General features: G+C 39.2%; 1 protein-coding gene across 1 annotated transcript; it reads left to right on the top strand.

Annotated features, from left to right (window-relative positions):
* Positions 1-8: 8 nt before the first annotated feature.
* Positions 9-16,897, top strand: FBXO45 (F-box protein 45). The gene is made up of 3 exons (XM_025914008.2): positions 9-650; positions 8,343-8,699; positions 13,708-16,897. The coding sequence occupies exons 1-3, from the start codon at positions 336-338 to the stop codon at positions 13,891-13,893; spliced, it is 858 nt and encodes a 285-aa protein (XP_025769793.1). The 5' UTR covers positions 9-335; the 3' UTR covers positions 13,894-16,897.
* The last annotated feature ends 5,483 nt before the right edge of the window (positions 16,898-22,380 follow it).

The following is a 22,380-nucleotide window of genomic DNA, read 5'->3' as shown; positions in this document are numbered from 1 at the left end:
GCTGGGCGTGCGCCCTTGCTTCGTGCCCTCAACCAGTATGGCGGAGCCACGGGCGCGCCGCGGGGAGGCCGTGCGAGTCGGGCGGTTCCGACGCCCGCGCTGAGCCGGGGAGGAGGGGCGGGGGACGCCCGTGCGGCCGGTGCGTCTGCCCTCAGTGAGGCGGGGCGCGCGGCGGACGCCCCCGGGCAGGGGCGGGAGTGGTGGAGGGCCGGTGGTTGGCTGTGAAAGGGGCGGTGAGCGAGGTGCTTCGGTCTTAAGGCGAGGCTTGGCCTCCCCAGCAGAGACGGGGGGAAGAGGCGGCGGCAGCGGCGGCCCTTGGGCCGGCTGGTGAGGCGATGGCGGCACCAGCCCCGGGGCCTGGCGGAGCCTCTGGTGGCGCTGGCTGTAGCGGCGGCGGCGGCGCGGTCGGCGGCTCGGGATCCGGGTCCGCGGGCGCAGGGGGCCGGCTGCCCAGCCGGGTGCTGGAGTTGGTGTTTTCCTACCTGGAGCTGTCCGAGCTGCGGAGCTGCGCCCTGGTGTGCAAGCACTGGTACCGCTGCCTGCACGGTGATGAGAACAGCGAGGTGTGGCGGAGCCTTTGCGCCCGCCGCCTGGCAGAAGAGGCTCTGCGCACGGACATCCTCTGCAACCTGCCCAGCTACAAGGCCAAGGTGAGGGAGCCCCGGGCCACGCCGCTGCCCCCAGTCCCGCTTCTCTGCGCCGCTCTCAATCTCAGTGCTTCTCATCTGAGCTCTGACTCAGACGCCTCGCCTCACCATCCCGCCTTTGCACGGCTGCAGTCTGTACCTTACTTCACGTCCCCCTCCATGAAGATCCTCTCTTCTCTTTGAAGTTCTGCTCCTTAAACCTACCCCCCTCACTTCCGTGATACACTTTTTAAAGGACCAGATAGTTTCCAGTTACTGGTTTCCATCACTCATTCCACTTTCCACAGACTTTCCCCATAAAGACAGACCACCCCCATTGTTGTGCCATTCAATACTTTCCCATTTTTTATTAGATCATCTTAGCTGCCTTAACACCGGCTGGATTTCTAAGATCTTTGCTTTCACCCCACATTCACCTCACTCTTTTCAAGCTGTGATTTATAACTATTTTATTCTATTTTCGCCTAAGTTCTCTTTCATTCCCTCGATTATGTTTCAGACTTGTAAGTGAGTGTAGTCCTAGACATCCTGCTAACTTTCAAATTACAGGTTTGAATAGAACATCCTCTCCCCTTCCCCGTCAGCACCATTTAACCATCCTAATACTGCCTTGTTCCACTATTGGCTAACTTCCCTGCCAACTTTTTCATAGTTCCACCTTGATGGTGTGCCTCTTCTATTCTGTGTGTCATCTTATGTGCTGATTCTGGTTTTGATGCCTTTTCCCCCTAGATTCTTGTGCACATTCCTGTCTTTTTCATATACAAATAAAAATTTCAAGTAACAGGTTATGGTAGGGCTGAGAAGATTCTCCAGGCAATATAAACAAAGACCTCGAGCTTGAATTCAGTTGGATGGATAACAGCTATTAAGTATAGCAGTCACCAAGAGCATATGTGAGAGAGGATGAAGTCTGTCCTAGAATGTGGTAAACATAAAAAATACATTAATAACTAAAAAAAGGAGATACCCTTTTTAAAGCTAGACTGCCAAAGGGGGGGTCAGAGTGAAGTAAAATTTTTTTCCCTGTATGAAATAGATGTAAAATTTATTCTTCTGTAATAAAGCAGGTTTTAGTTCAATAAGATAAGGAATGTTGCAATTAAGTATGTCAACTATCAAATTAGTTTTTTTCTATTAAGTGAAATAGCACATTAATTTTTTTTAAGTTTATTTATTTTGAGGGAGAGCACGTGCACAAGTGAGTGGGAGGGGAGCAGAGAAAGAGGAAAAGAGAATCCCAAGCAGGCTCTGGGCTATCAGTGCGGAGCTGGACGTGGAGCTCGATCTCACAAAATGAAATGTGAAATCATGACATGAGCTGAAATCAAGAGTCAGTGCTTAACCGACTGAGCCACCCAGGTGCCCCAACACATTAATTTACACATGGTGGATACTCAGTGGATACTAGTTGTAATTTATGTAGTAGCATGCAGAACATTGCAGTTTTATCAGGCAAAGTAGGCTTTAAGACATTTTTGTAATTGGTCTGTAAAAGATACATTTACATGAGGCAGGATTCATATGACAGTATGTGTTAGTGTGTTCATGTAAGTCAACATGCAAAAGAAGCAATATAGTATAAGCAAAATGTCTTGCCTTTTGCCCTTGTCTGCCAGCCACCCAGTTTGCCTTCTTGGAGGCAACCTGTGTTACCTGTATCCTTCCAGAGATATTTTAGGTTTCTTAGGTTTTTAATACTTTATATTGTCTTTCTACCACACCCATGATAGGTATTGTAGATTTCTACTAATCATATGTTCGTTCAGATGTTGCAGGACACAGGAAGAATGTCTTGAGGATAAAAAGATTAATTCAAAAGAAGTCAGAGACCCTAGTAAGGAAGTCCTCAGTCAAGTAGAGAAGAAAAATGTATAGAAATAATTAACACATGATAGAAATTGCTCCTGTGACATATATATATATATATATATATATGTGTGTGTGTGTGTGTGTGTGTGTGTACATATATATATATATATATATATATAAAACGTATACTCCCAGTATACACACACACACACACACACACACACACACACACACACACTAGAATTAGAATTTCAGTGAAAGGAGAGATTTACAAGTTGAGTGGAGGCTTGGAGAGGGTTTGAGGTTAGGATTATATTTGATTTGAATTTTAAAGATAGGGAGGATTTGAACATTTTACTAAGAAGAAATACTCTGAAAGAAGTAGGACAAGAGGAAAGCAAAGGCTTTGCACAGCATATATGTTTACTTTAAAAAGGGTGATCTCCAGGCACTATGCTCACTTTTGCAGATGCAATGATGAATAAAAACAGACACAAAACTCTTAATGGATGCCTTGCTTATGGAGCTTAGAGTCTCGTGGGGGGAAATAGATATTAATCAAATACACAATTGTAAAATTGCATCTGTGGTAGGTGCTATGAAGGAGAGAGAGGTGCACAGTGCTCTGAATGTCAGAGATGGAGGATTTGACCTAGGTATGGAGGTCAAGAAAGGCTTTCCTCTGAGGAAATAATGCATGTCCTGAGACCTGAACAATAAAGCCAAGGGGAGAGAGAAGACTTCTGGGACAGAACTTGATGATTATGAGGGACAGAGAATACATCAGTGTGGCTGAATCAGAACAAAGGTGAGACAGGTTTGAGAGAAGATGGAAGAGGTGGAGTGAGGCCAAACTACAGGGAAGCCATTTTGGATTAGAAGCAAGAGGGGGTTAGGAGTGTGGGGATTGGTGATGTGATTTTTTTTTTTTTTTTTTTTGCATTTTTAAGAGGTTATTTCTGACTTTGGTATGGAGAACAGATTGGAGGGGGACCTTAGAAATATGGATAGATCCGCTAGGAAGTGGGTAGTGGAGGAGATGGGGAGAAACAAGAAAGATTTAGGAAGTAAAACCTACAGGATTTGGTAATAGATTTGAAATAGGGGTGAGAAAGAGGGAGGTGTTAAGAATGACTCCTAGATATCTAGCTTACATAATATGAGAATCACCTGGGCTAGATTTAGGAGAAATAGCAGTGAGTTCAATTTTGGTAGAGTAGAATTTACAGTGTTTTTGAGACTCCGAGAGATTTCAGATAGGCAGCTGTTACAGTTTGGAGCTTAGAGGAAAGGCTAAAGATTTCTATCTTTATATAGGGTCTAGTGAGATTGAGTTGAAGTAGTGGAAAATACAATTATAAAGGTAAGCTGAAACTCATCATGGATGTCCTTGGCATGTAGCCTTCAGTGTATAGTTTGGGCTTTGTTCTACTATTATAAACCATAGAAGTTTGAACAGAGCAGTGACAGATAAGTACTGTGCTTTAGAAAAACTAGGCCATAAGATGAATTGGACAGAACAGGGGTTAGTACCTATACCAGAGGTACCTAAGACCTACCTGAACAAGTGTGTAGAGGAGAGAAGAGGATGGCTGGGAGAGCTATTGCAGAGAACAAATCCATATAGGACAGCTAACTGAGAGTGGGTGAGATGAGGAAGAAGAGTCAGATAGGATTTCCAGGGAGCCTGGGTAACTGGGAGGAGGATGCGGACAGGTGTGGGATAGCATAAAACTGGAAAGTATTTGGAATTGCTGGTCTATTTAGGATTTGTCTTCTTTTTGAAAGTTCATATTTTTCATGTTACCAAGGAACATCAATAATGCCAGTCATACTTAGCATCTAAGTATAATATATTCTCAGATTTTCAGACCTAGATCCTAAAGTAGGTCTTAAAGGCGTTTGTTACAATGTAAAATTTAGGTTGTACATGAGACTGTGGGAAAGAAACTATGGATTGTTTTTATTTATTAGTTTTATTTATTATTTTTTCATTTCATCTCAATTGTTCAGTATCCAAATCTAAAAGATAAGCACACTTATTATAATCACAATATCATCACACCTAAAGTGTAAAGAAATTAACAATAATTCCTTAACATAAACAATGCAGTGTTCAAATTTCTAATTGTTTTATAAATGTCAAATGTTATATTTAAAATTGTCAGTTTATTTAATCAATATCTGTGTAAGGTTCTCATGGCAAACTGCTGATATATATCTCTTAAGGCTATTTTAGCCAACAGATTCACCTACTAACTCCCATTCCTGAAACTTATCTGTTGAAAAAACCAGGTTGTTTACCCTGTAGAGTTTCCCTCAGTCTGGATTTTGCAGATTCCATTCCAGTAGTGTTCCTTATGCTCTTCCGTCTTAGACTCAGAGAGGTTTGCTCAATTTAGGTGAGATTAGTATTGCTATTGTTTTTGTTCTTGTTGTTTTTCAATGTATTTTCTATTAGAATCAAGTGGTTGTGTTGGATGCAGACTTAAATGTTGTATGGTGCCAACTGTGGTGGAAAAGAACTTAGGAGAGCAAAATCAGGGAGATTCGGTAGTCGTGGTTAGAATAACTTCATACAAGTGGTAAGACTGATTCAGGTTTTAGAAGATACAGTTTATGTTGGAGGAGGAAAGTAGCTATGATACTACAGATAGGGAGAACAACATGAAGTTAGAAAGGGAAATAGGAGGGGCGCCTGGGTGGCTCAGTCGGTTGAGCATCCGACTTCGGCTCAGGTCATGATCTCGCGGTCCGTGGGTTCGAGCCCCACATCGGGCTCTGACAGCTCGGAGCCTGGAGCCTGCCTCAGATTCTGTGTCTCCCTCTCTCTCTGCCCCTCTCCCGCTCATGCTCTGTCTCTCTCTCTCTCTGTCAAAAATAAATAAGCATTAAAAAAAAATTAAAAAAAAAAAAAAGGGAAATAGGAGGAACCAGACCTGGAGAGCTTTGAAAACCAGGAAGAATAGTAGTTAGTATGGAACCATCAAAGGTTATTGAACTGAGATGAAATGTGATAAAGGTGCTGTTTTAGAAAAATAGGTCTGGAAAGAATTTAGGTAGAGAGTTAATTATTGAGTGTAGGAGAGTTTTAGGGGGCAGAGGTATGGTGGTCACCAGAAAAGGGTACAGTGAAGAAAGATTAGTCCGGAGTAATAGGAAGAAGTCATAGCAGTTTGGAGAAGAGGCTGGCAACAGTGTCGTCGTGACAACGAAGGATAGAGAAAAAGCAATTGATATTTGTAAGAATTAGGGAATAGGCATAGGTAATTATCAGTTAAATATTTTATAGTGATTTTACAAAATATTTTATATTTTCTTGTCTTGATAATAATCTGTTGAATTTTTAAATAATATTTGGGGGACATTTTACTCACCCATTTAATCTTATGTTCTGATATTTTATGTGCTTAAAAGTGTGTTATAATAGGAACAGATAGGAAAATATTTAGAAATACTTCAGTATTGGGGTGCCTGGGTGTCTCAGTCGCTTAAGTGTCCGACTTCGGCTCAGGTCATGATCTCACGGTTCGTGGGTTCGAGCCCCGTCTTGGGCCCTTTGCTGACAGCTCAAAGCTTGGAGCCTGCTTCCGATTCTGCCTCCCTCTCTCTCTCTGCCCCTCCCCTGCTCCTGCTGTGTCTCTCTTTGTCTCTCAAAAATAAATAAAAGTTAAAAAAAATTTTTTTTAAATACTTCAGTATTACAGCCTCCTGAATCAAGCAGAGTGTTTGTTTGTTTTTTAATGTCTCTGCCCTACAGTGTAATAATGAAGCAGTGAGGTACTGGCAAATAGGAACTGAACACTGGATGAAGGGGCTAGATACCAGACTTCTCTTTGGGACTCTTGCTCTAGCTACATGTTGACTTTTAGGTCTGTGCCCTCATCCCTGTGTTGCAGTAGGTCCCTTTAAAGCCCTTCCTAATGCTGAAATTCTGTGATTCTGGAGTTGGTGGCTCAGATTAACTAAAGCAGTATATCCCAGCCTTTGGCTGCTTTGGGGTCATTTGAATAAGGGATTTTCTTTAAAAAAATTTTTTTTTAACGTTTATTTATTTTTGAGACAGAGAGAGACAGAGCATGAACGGGGGAGGCTCAGAGAGAGGGAGACACAGAATCTGAAACAGGCTCCAGGCTCTGAGCTGTCAGCACAGAGCCCGACGCGGGGCTCGAACTCGCGGACCGTGAGATCATGACCTGAGCCGAAGTCGGCCGCTTAACCGACTGAGCCTCCCAGGCGCCCCAAGGGATTTTCAAAAAACATAGAAATCAAAAACTTTAAATTATTAAAGCATGAGAAATGTTTACTATTTAGACAGAGTAGCAATTTCCATACTGCCCTTATTTTGGAAGCTTACAAAACTGATTAGTGAAGATCAACTAATCTGTCATATCTATGGTAGCTGCTCTTAATGACTATCTCTTTATAAATTCTAGTGCTTGAAATTAGATGCTGTCTAAAGGGTTATTTGATTTGGTAAAATGAGAGTAGTGCTGTCTCCATGTATGAGTAATAAAACTAGCAAGGAGGCTGAGGATCTAACATAGTTTGTGGTTATTAAAATTTTTCATAAACTTTAGAACTGCTATGACTACGTTCTCTATTAAAATACTTTGGGGAGGTAGGGGCGCCTGGGTGGCTCAGTTGGTTAAGCGGCCGACTTCGGCTCAGGTCATGATCTCGTGGTCCGTGAGTTCGAGCCCCGTGTCGGGCTCTGTGCTGACAGCTCAGAGCCTGGAGCCTGTTTCAGATTCTGTGTCTCCCTCTCTCTGCCCCTCCCCCGTTCATGCTCTGTCTCTTTCTGTCTCAAAAATAAATAAACGTTAAAAAAAAAATTAAAATATTTTGGGGAGGTACCTGGGTGGCTCAGTTGGCTAAGCGTCCGACTTTAGCTCAGGTAATGATCTCGTGGTATGTAGGTTCGAGCCCTATGCCAGGCTCTTGTGCTGACAGCATAGAGCCTGGGGCCTGCTTTGGATTCTGTGTCTCCCTCTCTCTATGCCCCTCCCCTGCATGCTCACGTGCGCACACGCTCTCCTGCTCTCTAGCAAAATAAACATTAAAAAAATTCTTTTCAATAAAAGTATTTTTTGATGACAGTATTGCCAGCATGAAAACTGTATATCCCTTAACTTTTTGATATAAAAATACTAAATATAAACTAGAGGAGAGGAAATAGTTTAATGAACCTCCCAAACCTATCACCAAGCTTTACCAATGATTAAATATACAGATAATCTAGTTTTGTGTTTACCCTACCCATTCTCTCACTCCAGCCCTGGATATTTCAGAGCAATTCTGAGATATCCTCATGTCATCCATAAACATTTCGGTATTATCTCTAAAATATAAGGATTCTTGTGTATATCTTTTGATATTTTAAGAAGTCTATTTGGAGAAATGATACCATAGTTTAGAATTTTGATAAATAATAAAGCAGTTGGCAGTCATTTTATTTTTTATTTTCTAATGTTTATTTATTTTTGAAAGAGAGAGAGAGAGAGACAGAGTACGAGCAAGGGAGGGGCAGAGAGAGAGGGAGACACAGAATCCAAAGCAGGCTCCAGGCTCTGAACTGTCAGCACAGAGCCCGATGCGGGGTTCAAAACCACAGACTGCCATATCATGACCTGAGCTGTTGCTGGAGGCTTAACCAACTAAGCCTCCAGCCACCCAGGCACCCCAGCAGTTATTTTAAATGTTGCATGCATCTTTTGTTAATATTCCATCCTGAAACTAGCCATTTTTTGGAAATACATACTGTATTATTTAAAAATATATAACTTTATTGTCTAAAAACATGTAGCCTAAAACCATGGATACTTTTTAATGTTTAAGAAAAATCAAATTTCTATTTCTTTGGTCTGCTTTTCATCTTTTCAGGTGCGTGCTTTCCAACATGCCTTCAGCACTAATGACTGCTCCAGGAATGTCTACATTAAGAAAAATGGTTTTACTTTACATCGAAACCCCATTGCTCAGAGTACTGATGGTGCAAGGACCAAGATTGGTTTCAGTGAGGGCCGCCATGCATGGGAAGTGTGGTGGGAAGGCCCTCTGGGCACTGTGGCAGTGATTGGAATTGCTACAAAGCGAGCCCCCATGCAATGCCAAGGGTATGTGGCATTACTGGGCAGTGATGACCAGAGCTGGGGCTGGAATCTGGTGGACAATAATCTACTACATAACGGAGAAGTCAATGGCAGTTTTCCACAGTGCAACAATGCACCAAAATATCAGGTGAGAAACTAGGTATTTTCTCAGTTGTGGTCCTTTGTCAAATCACAAATCATTAATTTGTTTTAAGTTCACAAAATTTTATATAGCAGCTTTGTGTGTCTTTTTGGTAATTTACAAATAAATAGTGTAACTGGCCTTTCTTTGCTACTTTAATAATCTTTTAGTATTTCTGTATTTGTTTCCTAATACATATTGACCTTGAGCTATCTGTCTTTGCTCTAAATCAGGGGTTGGCAAACTTTTTTCTATGTAGGGCAGGTAATAAATATTTCAAGCCTTGTGGTCCCTATGGTCTCTGTCACAACTATTCAACTCTGTTGTTGTAGTACAAAAGCAACCATAGATAATATGTAAATGAGTGTTCATAGCTGTGTTCCAGTAAAACCTTATTTATGGGCTGCAAGCAAGATTGGTCCAATGACCATAGTTTGCCAACTCATGCAAGATTGTCCTTTTTCCTGTATCATGTCACATCCAAACCTACTTTTTTCTAGACTTCTCACTCCCAGAAATGTACCTGTGGCCACATGCGCATACATATTCACCCTCTGCTATTCATTAATCTGTTTGTGGATTCAGAGCCTCTGGGATGTCAGTGATTTCTATAAGACAGGCAAATTTAGGCAAACTACTGAGTTTTTTTTTTACTCTCTTCATCTTATCTTAATGGCATACTCATTTGATTCTAGGGTCAAAATTATAGTTCCTATTTGTAAATGCCATATGATTAGCATAGAGTCAACAGAGTCTAAAACACAATATTCTGATAAGAAATTGGAAATTTTAGGGGTGCCTGGGTGGCTCAGTCGGTTAAGCATCTGACTTTGGCTCAGGTTGTGATCTTGCGGTTCCTGAGTTCAAGTCCGCATCAGGCTCTATGCTGACAACTCAGAACCTGGAGCCTGCTTCAGATTCTGTGTCTCTCTTTCTCTGCCCCTCCCCTACTTGCACTCTTTCTCTCTCTCTCTGAATCTCTCTCTCTCAGAAAATGAACAAACATTAAAAAAAATTAAAAAGAAATTGGAAATTTTAAAGAATTATAGACTTAAGAATAAGAGATATTAGGAGCACCTGGGTGGCTTAGTTGGTGAGCATCTGACTTCAGCCCAGGTCATTATCTTGTGATTCACGAGTTCAAGCCCCACATCAGGCTCTATGCCAGAGCCTGGAGCCTGCTTTGGATGCTGTGTCTCCTCTCTCTGCCCCTCCCCTGCTCATGCTCTGTCTCTCTGTTTCTCTCTCTCTCAAAAGTAAAAAAAAATAATAAAAAAGAATAAGGTTATTATTAGAGTCATTTCATAATGATAAAGGAGTTAATCAGATAGAGAGCTATAACAATTGTAAATGTGTATGCACCTGATAAAACAGCTCTAAAACACATGAGGCAAAAACTTAAAGAACTGAAAGAAGAAATAGGTAAATTAGCAAGTATAGTTGGAGATTTTAGTATTGTCTTTAAGTCTATTTTGTCTGATGTTAATATAGCAACTTCAACCTTCTTATGCTTACTATTGCAAGGTACCTCTTTTTCCCTATTCTTTTACTTTCAGTCTGTCTTTGTTTAAAATGGGTCTCCTAGGGGCGCCTGGGTGGCGCAGTCGGTTAAGCGTCCGACTTCAGCCAGGTCACGATCTCGCGGTCCGTGAGTTCGAGCCCCGCGTCGGGCTCTGGGCTGATGGCTCGGAGCCTGGAGCCTGTTTCCGATTCTGTGTCTCCCTCTCTCTCTGCCCCTCCCCCGTTCAAGCTCTGTCTCTCTCTGTCCCAAAAATAAATAAAAAACGTTGAAAAAAAAATTAAAAAAAAAAATAAATAAATAAAATGGGTCTCCTAGCTGGCATATAATTAGGTCTCTTAATCTAACCCAATCTCACAATCTCTGCCTTTTGATTTGAGTGTTTAATCCATTTACATTTAATGTAGTTGTTGGACTACAATTGATATTGTCCTGATCTCTCTGCCTCTGAAGTTGTGTTCTTTTTTAAAAATCTTTTTTCTCGGGGCGCCTGGGTGGCGCAGTCGGTTAAGCGTCCGACTTCAGCCAGGTCACGATCTTGCAGTCCGTGAGTTCGAGCCCCGCATCGGGCTCTGGGCTGATGGCTCAGAGCCTGGAGCCTGTTTCCGATTCTGTGTCTCCCTCTCTCTCTGCCCCTCCCCCGTTCATGCTCTGTCTCTCTCTGTCCCAAAAATAAATAAACGTTGAAAAAAAAAATTTTTTTTAAAAAAAAAAAATCTTTTTTCTCTTTGTTTTTTGGATCAGGTAATTTCTATTGCTCTATCTTCAAGTTCATAGATTCTATGGCTATTAGGCCAGGGTAGTGAATTTTGTGTATTGTATTTTTCAACTCTGGAATTTTCATTTGGCTCCTTTTTATAGTTTCCATTTTGCCATTGAGATTGTCTGTCCATTCATTAATATTAGATTTGTCTTTAATTCTTTGCACATATTTATCATAACTGCTTTTAAGTCTTTGTCCACCAAATCCAACGTGTAGGCCTACTTGGAATTGGTTTCTATTGACTGCTTTTTTCCCCCCAGAGTATGAGTTGTACTTTCCTGTTTCTTTTCATATCCAGTCATTTTTAAGTTGAAAATTGGAAATTATAGATAATATACTAGTAATACTGGAGTGTTTTGTTTTTAGGAATCACTTTGTTTTTTCTGAAATGTGTGGGTTTTCTTGTTTTAGTAGGCAGTTAACTTGCCTAGATTCTTCAAATTGTGAACTCTGTCTCCCCCATGGTATATAGCAGCTAATGTCTTTGTTGGTTTTTGTTTTGTTTTGTTTTTGCAGCGGGGGAGGTTTGGCTTCTAGCTGCTATCTTACCAGCCTGGTTTTATTGGGGTTTCCCCTGTGTCTGTGTAAGACAGTGATTATACAGTGATTTGGTCAGAGTTAATTCTTGGATTTAGGGCTCATCCGCTTTATGGTTCCATTACTTCTGGAGTTCCTCCTCTAAATTTCCAGTTGCTCTGCCATCTCCCAAGTTTTGCTCTCTGACACCTAAAGCTAGTAAGACTTTTGCTTTCTGTTCTCTGTGCTGTGTACATGCTGTATGCTCAGTCAAAGGTAAAACAGATATGCAAATTTCACCAGGAGTGGTTCTGTCATCTTAGTTTCCATCTTCTGTAAAATAGGGAGAAATCCTAGGATAGATGTGAGGATTAAATGAGATAATACAAATAAACCACAAAATGAATACCCAACAAAATATTAACTTTTCATTTCTATTTGCTGTTGTTTGTTTTGTTGGTGGCAATAGTGGTGATGGTAATTAGGATGTTCGTAGGTCCATAAAATGGGGTGTTAGTTAATCTATGAGTTGGGCAAAGAGAAGAAAAAAGTAAATGTTTGTAGTTGTCTATGACAGGAAGTACAATGAGGGAAAGTAACAATAGCAGGAGTTATCATAATTGGGAGGTATTAAATTCTGACTTTTGATTGCTAATGTTAGGACTTTCTGCCTCCAAGTATGTAAATAAAACAACCTTTTATAGATGCAAATTATAAAAGTAAAATATCCTTCTGTCCTTGTTTGTCTGCACTTTTCCATGTAGGAAAATAACTGGATGTATTGTGCTTCTGCTTTAGTTTGCTGTTTTTATAACAAACAGGTGTTTCAGAGCAGTGGCCCATAAAATGACTAATAAGCCTATTCTGCATCTTTAGAACCTATGGTCAGATTTGGCTCTTCATGATTATATAAGTTCCACACTGTTTGAAGAACTGTTTTGTCAACTTTAAAGGTTATATGAGTGTTTTTATTATGGTAATTTTTATTGTGATAAAACATACACCTTTATTATTTTAACCATTTGTAAGTATACAGTGCAGTGGCATTAATACATTCACAATATGTTTATCCATCACCACTATCTATACCTAAGACTTTTTCATCATCCGCAGCACAAACTCTATGCTCATTAAGCAATAACTTCTCATCTCTCCTTTCCTCCATCCTCTGGTAACCTCTATTCTATTTTCTGACTCTACGATTTGAATATTGTAGGTGCTTTATATAAGTAGAATCATACAAATATATATTTTTGTGTCTGGCTTATTTCACATAACATAACATTTTCTTTTTTTTTTTTTTTAATTTTTTTTTTTTAACGTTTATTTATTTTTGAGACATAGAGAGACAGAGCATGAACGGGGGAGGGTCAGAGAGAGAGGGAGATACAGAATCTGAAACAGGCTCCAGGCTCTGAGCTGCCAGCACAGAGCCTGACGCGGGGCTCGAACTCACGGACAGCGAGATCATGACCTGAGCCAAAGTCGGCCGCTTAACCGACTGAGCCACCCAGGCGCCCCTAACATAACATTTTCAAGGATCATCTGTGTTATAGCATATATCAAAATTGCATTTCTTTTTATGGCTGAATAATATTCCGTTGTATATACATATTGTAATAATTTGAAACGGTTAGATAGACATTTTTGGTAAAATATACCAAGTTACAGATTTTAGTGGTAAACTTCTAAGAAAAGCCTTTAAACAAAGAGTAAATAAAATCTGGGAACTGTTCAGTAGGAACATTTAAATTTTTGGTATTAAATGCAGATCCCATCTTAAAAAAAAAAAAACAACTATTGGGCACCTGGATGGGTCAGTCAGTTAAGTGTTGGACTCTTGATTTTGGCTCAGGTCATGATCTTGTGGTCATGAGACCGAGCCCCACCTAGGGCTCCCGGCTGGGCATGGATCCTGCTTAAGATTTTTCTCTCTCCCTCTCCCTCTGCCCCTCCCCAGCTCACTCACTTGCATGCACATGCGCACTCTCACTCTCTCTAAAAAGAAAAAAAAGAAAAAGAAATTGGGGCACATGGGTGGCTCAGTCAGTTGAGTGTCCAACTTCGACTTAGGTCATGATCTCGCGGGTCACGAGTTTGAGCCCCTTGTTAGACTATATATTCTTAATATTTTAACTTATTGATTTGTGTCTTATTTCTTCTAGCTATGCCCTTGGTGAGTTTTCTTCTAACCTTCTTTTGGTGTCTATTTTCAGATAGGAGAAAGAATTCGAGTCATTTTGGACATGGAAGATAAGACTTTAGCTTTTGAACGTGGATATGAGTTCCTGGGGGTTGCCTTTAGAGGACTTCCAAAGGCCTGCTTATATCCAGCAGTTTCTGCTGTATATGGCAACACAGAAGTGACTTTGGTTTACCTTGGAAAACCTTTGGATGGATGACAGTGGCTTTCTTGGGATGAAAAACTGAATGGAGAAGATACCTGCTTGTGGAAAGTAGAATCATGAAGTGACAGTGTCATACATGCATGCCCAAGAAACATCCTGAAAAACACATGAAATTGTTAACTGGAGAAGCAACTCTACAGCAGAGATTATCTTAGTGTTTCCTCTTTCTACTGGGCCAGAAAAATCCTCAGGGTTGCAGTTGGTTGAGTGGGCAGTTGACATATGCATGTTGCAACAGATTTTGTCTCTAAGTTAGCAATGTGTTATTTCCAACTTTTAAGGTGAGATTTTAGAGATGCTATAAAAGGGATAAGATAAGGAAATAGCAAGATTTTTAAGTAGTGTGTTTGTGAAGAAAGACTGATCCTGTTTTACAACTGCCTGTTTTTTCTCCAGACCCTTTTTTTCCAGCCAGCTTGACTATTAGAAAAGTATGAAACTGGTTGGGTTTTATTTAATATTTTTAATATATTGAGAAGCATGGTCTGCCTGGACTGCACTTCTCTAACAGTGAGATGTAAAATTGTGCAGCTATTTTAAAAGTTGTATATATAATAAGTGTGTAAAAAAACCTGTAAAAACAAAAACAGGACAAAGGGGTTGCTTTGTTCTAGTTCAATTTCTTAAAAACCACTACATGGTACAAAATTAGAATAACATTTAGGGAAAATTAGGTAACTACAAAGAAGAGGATTAAGAGGAGATGTGCTGTATTGGCTCATTTTTAAATTAATTTGGTTTACAGTTTCCATAGCTATTACAGTCTGGTTATTTTTCTTTTAATGATCAAAATTATTGTAAAGATCCCTCAGTCTCTTGAGTTTAAGATTGAGGGAAGGCAAATCTATTTCTAATCATACATGTATCAGTAGTAATAAGAATAATGTGCATCTTATAGTATCTGGTTTTATTTTTTGGCCTTCTGAGAAAGTATCTCATAACAACACAGAACATTGCCATTTGCTCTTACAGGCCTCAAATATGAAAGCTGTTAGTCACAGACCTAAGGAAGAGAATTAATGGTCCTTTTATTTTGTAATTTCATAATGCTATAGATATTATAATTTTTTTTTAAATTTTATATTGTTTACATCATGGCAACAAATCTAAGCCTCAGACTCTTCATTGGGGTTATCAAGAAAATGTTTACTCACCCACCTGAAACAGTGCCAGCCTGAACCCAGGTTAAGAATGTTCTTAATCTCATCATAGATAATTGCCCCCATGGGACTTGAAATAAAATACCTTGTGCTGAAAACTTCAGGTTGGCAATATTTTGAAGGTTTCATTGTAGAAGAGCTTGACATTAGTTTTTGACTAATAAATCTGATTTCACTAATATTCTTGAGTTAATCTAACATACATGAGCAGAGATTTTCTTTTGTTATAAGAGAAACAAACATCCTTCCGTATGAAAGTATAAATGTATGGTTTCAGATGCATCTTTGTGATAAGAATTGACTAAGGCAGATGAAATCTTTGCCTTTTAGGTTATTGCTGTGCGTAATTTTGTTTTAAATCTAATCAAATTAGAGATACCAAGCACCTGGCTGGGGTTCTTGGGTTGCTCCTTGAGAGTTAAGCTTATCAGTACTCTCATGAAGCAGGGGATTTCAGTCATGAACAAAGATTTATTTTTGCCACCTGACAGGTTTACAAATATTTATTGTGTATTTGGTATGTTGCTTAAAGGTGAAATCCGTTAAAAGTCCTTTTCAATATCCATGTCAAGAAGAAACCTCCTGAAAAACCATATTTAATAGTACAGAGTAAGACTATATGTTAAATGTATTAGAGAATATAGCTGCTACAGAAATTGATTTTTCTTGGTGTAGAACAACTCAATTTAATTGGCAAAGTTTAAAATTTAAAGAAAACTGGTTCAGGATGAAGATTGATAAATGATAAAACAATAAAGTCCCTTATGTGCTTGGTCTTTTTTCAGGGTATGATATAGCCAATTCCAAGAGCGTTTGCGAGAGTTTTGTTTATAAATTCTGTTTTGTCTTATTAGTAAACATTCATTTGTAACAAAGTTTTGAAGGTGCTGAATGGAAAACAGAAACATGGGGTTATTGCACATTGAACCTAGAATCAAATAATTGCCTAAATATTTAACAAAAAGCCATTCTTATCTCAAAACTGAAATTCTCTAATACGCTATTTGCAATTTTATAGAATGGAGGTTCATATTTAGAATGAGCGTCAGGGGAATGAAGAACCTTCATTTGTAACTTGGTATTTTATTACTGGATACCAATAGCTGTACAGAGAATATTAAACCAAACTATTACAATGTTCAAGGAAAAGGAATCTCTTTTTCATTGGTGCTGAGAGAGCATTCAGGTAGAAGATGTTGCACCTGAAAGTTGAGTGTCAGTCATCTAAACCAGTGGTTCTCAAACTTAGCTGTACTTTGGAGTCATCTACATTTTGAAAAATCTTGATGCTTTTAGGGTCTCATACCCTAAAATTCTGATGTTGTTCTGATGTTGGACATGGTCATAAGGATTTTTTTAAGCTTCCTAGGTGATTTCAATATGCTGCTAAGGTTGAGTTTTAAATTCACCTTAAGTTTTCTCATCTGCAAAATTAAAAAAAAAAAAAAATCCCTGCTCCCTTCACTACCTCACAAGTATATTGAGGGTAAAGGAGAAAATAATGGGAAAGTACTTGTGTGATGGATAAAAAGTGCTATTGAAAGGCAAAGTAGTATTTGTTGTATTTCAACTGAAACTATGATCAGGAAAGAAAAATATGTAATTGAATTTACTTTGTTGACTTGGGAAACCGGGAGCGTTCTCTTTGGTTCTTAACTTTAGTGAAGCATGCAGATGTGCAAACACTCAATACTATTACTCTTATTCATACTATGGTCTTCTGTCATACTTGAGATAGGCTGTTTTAATTATCTGGTTCTACATAGGAAAGAAACATTAAGGCTTAAATTCTGTAATGGCCAATGGCTCACAATTCATTAAAACTTTTCATACAAGGAGTTCTGTGGTTAATATATGTAATCATTTCATAGTTGCCATTTGTTTTCATTATCTGACTTGATTATTAAGCCATTTATTTCATCTCCTTCATTCTTACTCATGTAAATTTAGGTATAGATTTTATAAAGCACATAGAGCAAGTAGGTTTTGCCCAGTTGACTAAAGTCATGGCTAAATGAATAGGCATCATCTGCCTTTTAGATATGATTTAACTTGGGAAAGAGAGTTACAAAAATAACAGCCCAAAACCATACAGTAGGTATTATAATTAACTTATAATTTAAGTCCCCAAACTGCTGTTTATATAAACTATAATATTAATATTTTTTGATCTTTAAAAAAAATGAACAGTTTTGAAGAGATAGAAATGTAAAGAGTTTTAAACATTACTTCCTGGAAATCAAGACCATCTCAATTAGGACCACTCTGAAGTCTTTCTGGAAGGAACAGTCCATACCCAATCCAAATACTGTCCTCATAAAGCATTCCTAATTTCTCTAGCTGAATGTAATCTCTCCTTCCTTCAAATTTCCCTATTTTTATATTTATCTATACTTAACTCATGCTATATTACTTTATACCTTGTATAAATTTATTTGTATTTATTATTTGTTGGTGTCTTATCTCCTCTAAACATCTTAGGACAGGATCTCTGATGGACTCATCTTTATGCCCACATCATCTAAGCCCAATAGGCAGGTGCTCACACATTTCCTGAAGGAACAGAAAAAGAATTATGTAGGGACACTAAAGCTGCTCTGAAGTTACAGACTATATTAACAAAAGATAGATGAGAAAGAAATTCTGTATCCTATTTTAAGTGAAGCACGAAGGAAAGGGACGTAAATCTGAGGTTAATAAGGAAGAAATAATGACTGTGAATGCATTTTAGCCATTCCCCTTTATGCTTAAATATTGATAAACTGATTTTTAGTTTTGGGTGTAAATTTCATATTTGTTTAGAATTAAAATTAGAATTCTGTATTTTAATTTTTTTGAAATTCTGTCGTTTTGCTTTAGTTTCTTAATAAAAAGTTAAAAACAAACATTAACCACCTGTGATTGCTTACATTTAAAACAACTTATATATATACTGGTCGGAAAGGAAAACTGAGGTAGCTTAATAGCCAAATGTGATGGAATCTATGTATAAGTTGCATGTCTTTTAATAATGGAATCCACATTTCCCATGTTTAGCATGGAAGGCGAACAGGAAATAGTAATTCACGAGGAACCTGTTCCCCCATTATATCTACCCCAGCTAACAGTTGTTTGATAATGTTTGCCAAGAGTTACAAGAGGCAAGCATGGCTGAACTAATTGCTCCTGTGATCCAAAAGCTTAAAAGAGAATTTAGTTGATCATGTTGCCAAAAGTTGCTTGATGTATTAGTATGTTCAAATTTTACAAAGGGTTTTAATTTCCTAAGAAGAAAAGTAGGTGTAAAATTTCTGTATCTTTTGTTTAGGGAGAGCTTTACTAATCTGTTGTCCTAATTTCTTTTCTTGGATCCTCCCCTGAACCATTTGCTTTTTATTTAATGTATTCATTAAAATATTATTGAGGGCAAATTCTATCCTCTTCAGTATATGGTTCATTAAAAGAAATAGCCTCTCAGAATTTAAAATTGTTGTTAATCAACTTGTGTATATAGGACTTCGTGATAAGTGACTTAGGAAGTAATCGTTTAGGGAGTTTTCTTTAGGTTACCCTGTTGACAGTCCTTAATTTCTGTTTCTTTTTAGACAAGAAAACAAGAGTTCAGGGAAATCAAGTCCTGTCGTATGATATTTAGCAAGTCACAGTATTTCTGCTACCTTTTCTCCTCTATAAATAAATGGGTGGGGGGTGAAATTGAGTATTGGGGATAGATTTTGTGGTCCTGTCTCCCTTGAAACCAGCTCCTTGCAGTAATTTATTAAAATGCTAATATCCAAAGTTAGGTTAATTAAAGGCATATTGTAGTGGAAATAGCCAGATACCTTTATTTTAGTGTAGCTAACCTGTTGACATTTTCCAACCAGTGTTTAAAAGGTCTTTCAAAAATAAATAAATAAAAGGTCTTTCAGAGGCACTTAGGTGGCTCAGTCGGTTAAGCATCTGACTCTTGATTTCAGCTCACGTCATGGTCTCATGGTTCATGAGTTCAAACCTCGCATTGGACTCCACGCTGATGGTGCAGAGCCTGCTTGGGATTCTGTCTCTCTTTCTCTCTCTGCCCCTTCCACACACAGTCTCTCTCTCCCTCTCAAAATAAATAAATAAACTTAAAAAAGAAAAAACTGAGTCTTAGAAGATGAATACGAGTTAGGTTAGATCCACTCTTGTAGGTGCATGGAGTAGCATGTATGTGATACAGAGGCATAAGTGGATCCAGTATGTATGGAAACTGTGCACACTGGAAGAGTAGTGGGAGAGGATATGGAGCCAGGGGTTTGGGGCCAGACCATAATTGCCATGCTAAGGAGTTTGGGTTTCATCCTATTTTTCATGGGGAAGCCATTCAGAGGCTTTCGAGCAGAGGCATGGCATGATTTGTGGGCTTTAACAATTACTCTTGCTGCAAAAGGCAGTGATAGAAAAATGGAGATGCGTCAGGAAGTGACTGTAAAGATGTAGAGGAAAGATGTATTTAAGAGACATTCAGGAAGATAAATGGAGACCATTTGTGGGTAGAGGATGAGGCACTTTTTTTGGTGCGGATGTTTGGGACAATCATGGTACTCTATTAGGATAAGGAATTGAAAAGGAGGAATAGATTGGAGCAGGAGGTGATGCATTCAGTCTTGAACATGTTGAATCTGAGGTAGAAATACACAAAAAGCAGTTAAAACTACTGTCTGGATTAGGGAGAGAGACAGCCAACAGGCTGCTGAATAGGGAGTGAGAGGTGCTGGCACGTTGCTTTCCTCACTGGTTCTACCAGCCCTGCTGGGCCCCACAACCCCGTGGGCAGAGTGAGGGGCGGGGATGCCTGGAGTACCTGAAAAGACAACTACTTGCCCCTCCACCATGGTGGGTTGTTTGTTTTTTGTTTTAGCTCTTGTGTGCCCTACTCCTGTAACAATCCCAGCACTTAAAATGTTTTAATGCCTCTTTTTAAATTTTTAAATTTCCTATCATTTTGGTTTTCAGGCAAGAACACTGGAGTTGTAGGTTCTAGGTCCTAAGCAGATTTCTTCCCTTACTAGGGCCATTTCTTTATCTGAGGTTGACCCAGCTTGATGGTTTTCATTTTGGGATGTCCACTAGAATCACCTGGGGCGCTTTTAATTTTTTAAACAGCTTGAGTGTAACTGGTATACAATAAGTTATACATACTAAACTGTGCAATTTGGTAAGTTTTGACATCTGTATACATCCATCACAGTCAGGAGACTATATATCTGGGAAGTTTTTAAAAGGTAAGATGCCCAGGCAGATTAAATTAGCATGGGGGATGGACTCAGGCATCAGTGTCACGGTTTTTTTTGTGTGTGTGTTTTATATGTTTTTATTTTTTTAAAGTTCCCAGATAATTCTCATTCAAACTAGGGGATCACCATTCAGGACTGACTTTTGAGGAGCCTGAGAGTAGAAGCAAAATCTCTTGTTTTATGACCAGGAAAAGCAGAAAACAAAACACAAACAAACAAACAAACAAAAACCAAAAAAGCAACTGGCCATACACTAAGAACAAGTCAATGTCAGAGCCAGAGCTAGTACTGAAGGCATCTAATATCTCTTCTATTGGTCCTTCTATGACCCTTAGTGAGCTAGATGTATGTAGTCATTTAAAAGAGGTCAGTGTCCTTATCAGGATTCTTTCAGGGACGGTGGATTTGGTATCCTTCCTGAATAAGGGTAGCAATGAAATTTCAGTGTTAAACCAAAGCTGAGAAGCTGTATCTGTGGTTTGTCACATCTTAGAATCAAACTTTTTACCGCTCTAAAAAAATAGAGATCTAATCATTCAAAATTGCAGCAGGAAAAAAATAATAAAACCTTGTGTTATGGGTTGGATTGTGGCTCCCCAAAATTCATATGTTGAAGTCCTAATCCCCAGTACCTCAAAGTATGACCTTATTTGGAAATAGAGTAATTGCTTGTAATTAGTTGAGGTCATACCCAGAGTAGGGTGGGCCTCTAAACCAATGTGATTGGTGTCCTTATGAAAAGTGGATATTTGGTTTTTAAAATTTTTTGTTAATGTGTATTTATTCTTTGAGAAAGAAAACGCAAGCAGGGGAGGGGCAGAGAGAGGGAGACACAGAATCTGAAGCAGGCTCCAGGCTCTGAGCTGTCAGCATCGAGCCCCATGCAGGCTTCCAACTCATGAACCGCAAGATCATGACCTGAGTGAAAGTTGGACGCTTAACTGACTGAGCCACTGAGGCACCCCATTTTGTTTTGTTTTGTCTTGTTTTTTAAGAGAGAGAGAGCACGAGACGGGGAAAGGGGCAGAGGGAGAGAGAGAGAGGAAGAGAGAGAATCTTAAGCAGTCTCCATAGCTCAGTGCAGAGCCCAACATGGGGCTCAATTCCACAAACCTGAGATCATGATCTGAGCTGAAATCAAGAGTCGGATGCTCAACTGACTGAGCCACCCAGGCACCCCATGAAGTGGATATTTGGATACAGACATGCACACAGGGAGAACACCATGTAATGATGAAAGCAGAGATTGGTATAATGAAGCAGAAGACAAGGAACGCCAAAGATTGTGAGCAAACCCCCAGATGCTAGGAAAGAGGCAAAGAACAGATTCCTCCCTTGCGGCTCTCAGAAGGAACCCACTCTGTCCACACTTTGGTCTCAGGCTTCTGGCTTCCAGAACAGTGAGATGATACATTTTTGCTGTGTAAGCCACCCAGTGTGTGGTATTTTGCCCCAGGAAATGAATACACATGGTAAGTTTTCTCTCCACCAATTCTGCTATTGCTCTCTGGAGACAACTTCAATGCTTTGTTTGGTGATTTGTTGGAATAAGGGCCAGGAACAATTTGAGGGGTGTGACAGATTTGTTGGAAGGTTTTTTTGCCAGGTTGCATTGGTAACCTAGGATTTGTAAAATACATAGGATAGGGATTAAAAGTATCCTGAAGTCAACACTGCCTCGGTTCGAACCCAGTTCTACCACTTATTAGTTCTGTTACTTTGGGGAGGATATTTGATTTTTCTGTGCCTCAGTTCCCTTTTCTGTAAAATGGGTGGAATAGTATCACCTCCTTTAAAGGATGTTGTGACGATGAAATGAAAGGCACATTGAGCTGCTTAGAATAGTACCAGAAACCTAGTAAGTATTCAATACATTTCTTCTTATTATTATTCAACTGTTCTATAATAGGTAAATGTCATTAGGAACCAAGAGAAAAGCAATTATTTCTTGTAGGGTGTGTATGTGTGTGTGTGTGTGTGTGTGTGTGAGAGAGAGAGAGAGAGAGAGAGAGAGAGAGGGAAACAACTTTTAACTCATTTGGTCCTAAAATTGGGAATAGGAAACA

This window comes from Puma concolor, chromosome C2 (assembly GCF_028749965.1).
Source record: "Puma concolor isolate L17-30 chromosome C2, mPumCon1.1.hap2, whole genome shotgun sequence".
Classification (NCBI taxonomy): Eukaryota; Metazoa; Chordata; class Mammalia; order Carnivora; family Felidae; genus Puma; species Puma concolor.
The sequence above is the reverse complement of the archived record's forward strand: the minus strand, read 5'-3'. Positions and strand labels throughout refer to the sequence as shown.

Coding starts and splice junctions, on each gene's coding strand:
- FBXO45 (XM_025914008.2), top strand. CDS start 336: ATGGCGGCACCAGCCCCGGGGCCTGGCGGAGCCTCTGGTGGCGCTGGC. Junction 651..8,342: donor TGCCCAGCTACAAGGCCAAG/GTGAGGGAGCCC, acceptor TCATCTTTTCAG/GTGCGTGCTTTCCAACATGC. Junction 8,700..13,707: donor ACAATGCACCAAAATATCAG/GTGAGAAACTAG, acceptor GTCTATTTTCAG/ATAGGAGAAAGAATTCGAGT.